Raw genomic sequence first — 7037 nt, 5'->3', positions numbered from 1 at the left:
CATATTTTTAATAAACAAAGCCCAATATCGCCAGGCAATTAAATGGGTTTGTTTATAAAAGATAAGGCTTAAAGCTCAGTTTAACTCCTTAAATATATCAGATTTTTCACTTTGATCCTTAAAATATTTATTGACCCACTTCAGTTCTTAACGTTATCAGATGTTCTCGATTCAATCCTTTTAACATTAAAAAAGATTAAGATATTCAGCCAATCATATGCTAACATGTGTAATATTATAATGTCATCATAAGAAAAAAAGTTTAAAAAATCATAAAAATTACAAAAACCATTTCAAATTACAAAATTATTAAAAATATAAAAATAATATTAAATTTAAAAAATATAAAACAAATTTACTAATTTTTTAAAAATTTGAAATTTTAATATTTTAAAATTTTATAAATCACATATAAAATTATTGCCTCTTGGAAGTAGAGTTTGTTCATGGACCAGCTAGCCAATCCGATCCAAACTGGACCGGGTTAGACAAGTCCTTTTGCATCTTGGATCTGGCCGGTCTGAATTTAATTTACATAATAAAAATATTTTATTAAATTTTAAATATTAAAGTATATTTTTTGAACAAATTAAATTGAAAATAAGCTTGAACTTAAAAAAATTTGAAATTGAAAATCGACCCAACTGAACTCATGTAGACTTTGGAAGTATACCACCTAGTATTTCTAGATGAGTATTTTTCTAATTATCTTATGGAACCTTTAGATTTGTTGAAGTAAAGTATAATCAAACATTAAAATAATCCCAAAGTTAAATATAGAAAAAATACTAAAAATGGTTTTAATATTTAATAATATTAGTTGTGGGATTTAAATAAATATATTTGCATGTGAGAACCTCATTTGCAGCGGCGGATACGTGTCCACATGCCTCACGCGGTTCCATTTTTCACAAATCAAAACGGTGACACGTGTGACCCACGCACCCGTTATTTAAAAAAGCCACGTGGTGAAGGACAAATGTTCACTGTTCCACAATGACGGCTAAGCGCCGTTTATCTGTCGTGTCGTTAGGTAACAAGCCAAAATGTAGTCCCCACACAACCGACTAGATGGTTGCCACGTGGAAGGCCCGTAGAAACTTCGTAAAGTTTAGCCGACAGCTCTTATTTTCATACAGAATTAAAATTATACTTAATTGTGAGAAAAATATTTAATTTTTTTTTGAGAATTAATTTACTGAAAATTTAGATTCTTTTTTATTGATAATTCATACATATCATATTATTATTTTTTACCGGTCATGCAAGTATAAAAAACAGAAAGGGCAAATTTAACATAAGGTTACTAAACTATTAACAAGTTTATATTTTAATCATTTTACTTCAAAAAATTACAAAAATAATTATTGAATTATTTGAAAGTTTTCATTTAAGTCAATTTGACAGTCAGTGTCAAAAACTAAAGAAGAAAATTGTTTAAATTTTGATTGGTGTAGGCAGTGCGAACATATGACACAATATAAAAACAATTTTGAATTGTTCAACGACTATTTTATAACATTTAAAAGTTAAATGATCAAAACGTAAATATATTAATAATTAAATGTCATTAGAAACACTAATATACTAATATCATTTCAATTATATTTAAAATCACTGTAAAAGTAAGATACAAAGAGAAGAATTAAGGATATGGGGACATTGAAACTAATATTTTTGCCACAGTAAAATCCATTATTGGATGCCATTATTTTGTAAATAAAATAAAATAAAATTTATCTTTTAGTCCTTAAAATGGTAGAGTTAAAAGTTTATATGTAGGCACTTTGACCTAAAAATATAAAAATTGGTGAAATTTGTAATTAATACATCATAAAATTAAACAATAAAAATTATAATTCAATCCCTTAAAAAATTTTGACTTCACCCTTATCAAATACGATTTAATTTAAAAACAACTTCAGAAACCATTTTAAAATTGAAGTATAATTGAAAAATTAATTTATGAATAAAACCTCTTATTTATAAAATAAAATTTAATGCAAAGCCATGAGCATACCCAAAGGGACAGATAGACTGGGGCCTTAACCCTTTGGCTAAAAAGTATAATAACTTTTTGATCCCTTTAAAATTTAATTTTCAATTTAATTTTTTACCGTAAAATTAATAATTCAATATCAACAATTTCAAAGCTTGGTTTGATACTTAAATTTAATTCCAAAATTAAGTTTAAATTTAATATTTAAATTTTACTTAAATTTTTATATCATACTTAATTTCTTTAATCCTAATTGAGCACTTAAATTTTATTTTAATGTTCAATTTAGTTTCTAAATTTTTTGTCTCAATTAAATATGTATATATTTTTTTGTAAAAAGATTTCAAATAGCTATATTTAACACCAAAATTAATCTCAAAGATCAAATTAAACTCAGATATCAAATGATATATTTACCGAGACTCAATTTTCACATTTACAATCATTCTCCACACGATATAACATAATATAATATACATTATCTTCATCTTTACTCAGTGTATATAATATATAAAGCTACACTATATTCAATTACTCCAACTAAACACAAATAAAATATCAAATGCTATAAATTTATACCACTATAATGAATCCATAAAGCAAAAAAAGAAGAAAAAAAAAACATAAAAAATTAAATAAATAAATGTAAAGAAACAAATTTTACAAGTATTCCCACCATAGATATATAGAATCAAAAATAAATTAATAATCATAAAAAGAAAAAAAGGCTCCATGGGGAATGATACAAAAGTAAAGTACTTACCTTTACAGCCATACCAAAAGCAATATCAACCCCTCTTTTCCATCACCATTGGCATCAAAAGACACCATGTTCGGCTCAATGAATAAGAGTAAAGCTCAAGCAACAAAAAATAAGTACTTGGTTTTAACTTATAGACCCCTGTAATTTGGTTGGCCATTTTAAAGGACGAAGATGGTTCATCAATGTGGTTCGGGTTGTTTTCCGATGGTTTGGAGCTCGAATTGTTTGATGGTGTTGGCTAATTTCTTCATGTTGTTGTCGTAGACATACGGTAACTTGTTGAACCATGTGACTTGTTTGACGGCGGTTGACGGGAGGTATTCTCGGCATAGTTCTTGGTGTTGTGTGATGGTGTTGTGGTAGTGGTAGTAATGGATTTTTGTCTCGGTTTTGTGTAATGATTTCCCGACTATGTTCTCCGACATGTGCACCCCCGTCGCGAAGGCGTTTTTGGCTTGGATCGCGTATTTCCGGTCGCGACGGATCTTGGTTCTTGATTCTCTGAAGAGTAGTTTTTCAAATCCCCATTGCCTGGTATAAAGCATATGAACGAATAAGATCAAACTAATCACATGTAAAGAATAAATCACCTAATCACATGCAAAGTTTTTAAGGTTAATTTCAATGGACATCCTCGAACTATCACCTAATTTTTAAATTAATTCTAATACTGGTCTCGAACTTCAAAATATCAACATTTGACATTAAATGTTAGTTCAAATTTGAAAACTTAAAATTTAAATTGGTCCTGAACTTCAAACTACGACACTTAATTCTAAACCGATATTGAAATTGATCTTAAACTTCAAAACATTTTAATCTAGAATTCAAAGTGTAGGGGTATAGTATCAAAGTTTTTCTATAAACCTAATCATTAACTTTAGATATTAAATATCAACTTAAATCTAACATGAAGCATATTTAAAACATATGGATCATACAGTAAACATGTAAGTACTTACTATGTATGAACAACATGAATATAATGTGTAAAAGGAAAAAGAACTCTTAAATTTATACAAGCGTTTACAAATAGATCTGACCCCAAATTTGAAACTATTAGACTGACCAATACTTTGAGAATTAAAGTTTAAGGACTCAATTGAAAAGCTAGACAGTAATTTGAGTATAGTTCTTGGAATTAACCCACTTTGTTTTTATAATCACTGTAACTATGAACTGAGTATGCAAATTCAATCCAATCTGCAAATCAATCTGATTTCTTTTTCAATTAAATGCAAGTAACCCTTTTTAGATCTAATGAATTAAATCGAAACCCAGAAATTGAAAACCAAAATCGAATAAAAAATTTAGTAAAATTTACCTCGAATATTCCTGAGATGAACCATTCAAACAGAGCATACTAGACATTGGATTTTGCTGAATCGTGAACTGAGTATAACCAGAGAACTCATTCAACACCGATTCCAATGTATTCCCATTAGGCAAATATATGTACTCATCGACATCGAAGAAGAAAGTCCAATTAGCAGCATATCGGTACCGATGCAAACAATCGTTCACCACTAAGAACTGGTTATAATAATACCCATCGTATTCAGCTTGGTCTCGTATATCTTGAACCGTAACTCTCCCGGCTTTAACCCAAGGCTCTAGCACCGCCATAACTTCCGGTGAAACACCACCGGCGTCGTGAAAGACGAAATGGGAACTTGGTCCGAAGAACCAAGCATGGTAAGCCATCCATTCACGGATCCTATCGGCACTGAGATTACCGTACAAAGATGAACCACAGTATAAATACTCGTACTGATACGGTGGGTTGAATTTTGATTCGTTGTAAGATCCAGGGGATTCTTCTAACGCCATGAATTTCTCGTATTTTCTTTGGGATTCACCGTAATAAGCGTTCACCATTAATTTTCCGCCATTGTTGTCTTGGTTGGGGTTGAAAGGGAAAGTACAATTGACCACCACGACGGTGTAGACACGGCCGTAGCCCCAATCTGGGAGCATTTTATAAGCTTTAGCTCTGTACGATGAACCATTGTTAGAGATCCATTCACATTTGAACCACGGCTTGCCGTAAACATGGATTGGCTTGGAAGCTAATCCCACCACCGCGAACGTCCTCGGTCCTCCTCTGTAAGCACCCATCTGTACAAACAAAGCCGCCGCGTTCCCGTACGACTCGAAAACCCGCTTGTTTGGGTCCTTGGGTTTAGGTGGTGTCGCCGTGTTGTACTTCTTAGCTACCGGATTCGGCTTGTAAGGCATTGAGACATTGGTGGAGATCAAACTGGCGGTGACGGATGCGGCGGAAGCGGTGACGGAAACGGAGGTTATCGGAGCGGAGCAAGGACGGGTGGTGGAGAGGAGGTTTTGGTAGTAAGGAGGTAAGTTCCATAAGAACGTAACTAAAGTAAGTGCCAGCAATGTGGTCACTAATGTTTTGGTCTCGAAGCAAATGAATAGCTTCCCCAAAGTGGTGGTGCCTGCGGCGCCGGAAGGAACGGAGGAGGGCGCCGCTTCCTTCCTCATTTTGGGTGTCGGCTACGGCGGTGATAGGCGATTGTTCTGGCCTTGTGGGTGTTAAATTCTTGGATTGTTCGGCGAATCAAAATGGTAAAGCAAGGGTCAAGTGAAGATAATACCGACACAAATTTTTATATAATTTTTTCTTCTTTACTAGACAGCTTATTCAAAGAATCATAGCTATTAACTAATCAAATACTATCTATAAGCACTATATCTCTCCCTACATATTGTATAATGCACGAGAATGTTAGGTCTTGGATCTCATTTTATTTATCATTAATTTTCCCATTTTTATTATGTCTTTTTCCATTTTTGTATTTTTAAAAGAAGATTCACTTGGAAGATAAGAAAAATATATATTATACACCTAATTTATTTTATTTTGAATGTTTTTACCATGTACAAGTTGGGGTATATTCAAAAAGTAAATTATAAATATTTAGGATTAAAATGAAATTTTATCATTGTATTAACTTGTATTTTATCATTTCTAAAAAACCCTAAAATAATTTTATCAATTTTGAGGGTCAACTCTCTTCTAGCCTGAGTAAAATTATAAATTGTTAAAGCTGTGTGACTCGAATCCTTATTAAAGAAATAAAATACAATGGCAAACTAAGGGGATTTGTGTAAGACTTAAGGCTGAAGGCCGAATAGAATTACACTTCTTCTATTTGACATTGATTAGAATAAGATTTTTTAACTTTTAAATAGATGTAGTCGAATCAATTTTCAACATTATTGAATTTTTCTCCTCTACCCGTGATTTTTCCCGAAAGGATTTTTCATGTAAAATCTATGTATTTTTCTTTTCTTATTGTTTCACAATCATTTTTATTGTTATTATCAATGTTTAGTTTTAACATAAAATAAAACAAATCATACAAAATAATTGAGTAAAATTTAAGCATATATCAATATTGAAGGCTCTCGCATTTTAAATATGCCCGAAACTTGAATTTAAATGCTCAAAAACCCAAGACTTTAGCCTTAATTCTAGCTTCATTCATGAATAATTTATTTAGTTTTGAGTTAAAAAGCATTATTTTTGTGCTGAATTTTTTTAAAAAAATAAACCCTTTTGTTTAAAATTTTAATTCAATTGTTTACTATTAAATATGTTTACTTTGTAATTGATTATTTGCTTGCTGAGGGATTAAAATTAAAAAAAAGTTATTTAATTGTTGGCATTGTTAGCATGCTTTAGTTAAAATTTGCTAATGATTATTTGCTTTCAAGGACAAAACTAAAAGAATTATACTAAGGGACTGAAATTAAAATGTAACCTGAGGGATCAAAACATAAATTTTATCATTTTATTAATTGCAATTTTATACATTTTAAGGGTTTAAAAAGAAATTTTACCAGTTCAATGAGCTGCCAAGACTCCTCCTTGCCCTTTGGTGCTGCCTATATCCTTGTGAAGTTGTATAATTGTATGGGTTTCTTTATGGTAATTTTCTTACATAAAATACTAACAGAATCAACTATTGTACTAAATCTTTTAATCAGAAACATAAGGACTAAAAATAATAAAAATTTAAAATAAATATTTCCTAATATTATTATAAATTGTAAAAATTAATGAAATTAAATTTCAAAATCTGATTATTATTTTGTTAATAAATTTAAATTAAATCTACAAACCTAAAAGCAACAAAATTTCAAAACAAATGAAGTTTCTAAATCTATCAAGATTCTATTTTTAAATTTTTTTAGTTGATATCTTCATGTCCGTTCTATGATTCATGTTCGGGGTTCATAGCTGTCTCTTCT

At 30.4% G+C, this 7037-nt stretch overlaps 1 protein-coding gene across 1 annotated transcript; it reads right to left on the bottom strand.

Moving 5' to 3' along the window:
* Positions 1-2386: 2386 nt before the first annotated feature.
* Positions 2387-5574, bottom strand: LOC108470508 (galactan beta-1,4-galactosyltransferase GALS1-like). Its single transcript, XM_017771851.2, has 2 exons — positions 4087-5574; positions 2387-3293 (listed from the first exon to the last, which is right to left on the bottom strand). Exons 1-2 carry the CDS (start codon positions 5262-5264, stop codon positions 2942-2944), a joined length of 1530 nt encoding a protein of 509 aa, XP_017627340.1. The 5' UTR covers positions 5265-5574; the 3' UTR covers positions 2387-2941.
* Between the last annotated feature and the right edge of the window lie 1463 nt (positions 5575-7037).

Source organism: Gossypium arboreum, chromosome 11 (assembly GCF_025698485.1).
Source record: "Gossypium arboreum isolate Shixiya-1 chromosome 11, ASM2569848v2, whole genome shotgun sequence".
Taxonomy (NCBI): Eukaryota; Viridiplantae; Streptophyta; class Magnoliopsida; order Malvales; family Malvaceae; genus Gossypium; species Gossypium arboreum.
This window is presented reverse-complemented; position numbering and strand designations above follow the sequence as displayed.

Coding starts and splice junctions, on each gene's coding strand:
- LOC108470508 (XM_017771851.2), bottom strand. CDS start 5,264: ATGAGGAAGGAAGCGGCGCCCTCCTCCGTTCCTTCCGGCGCCGCAGGC. Junction 3,294..4,086: donor TCATCTCAGGAATATTCGAG/GTAAATTTTACT, acceptor GCTTTATACCAG/GCAATGGGGATTTGAAAAAC.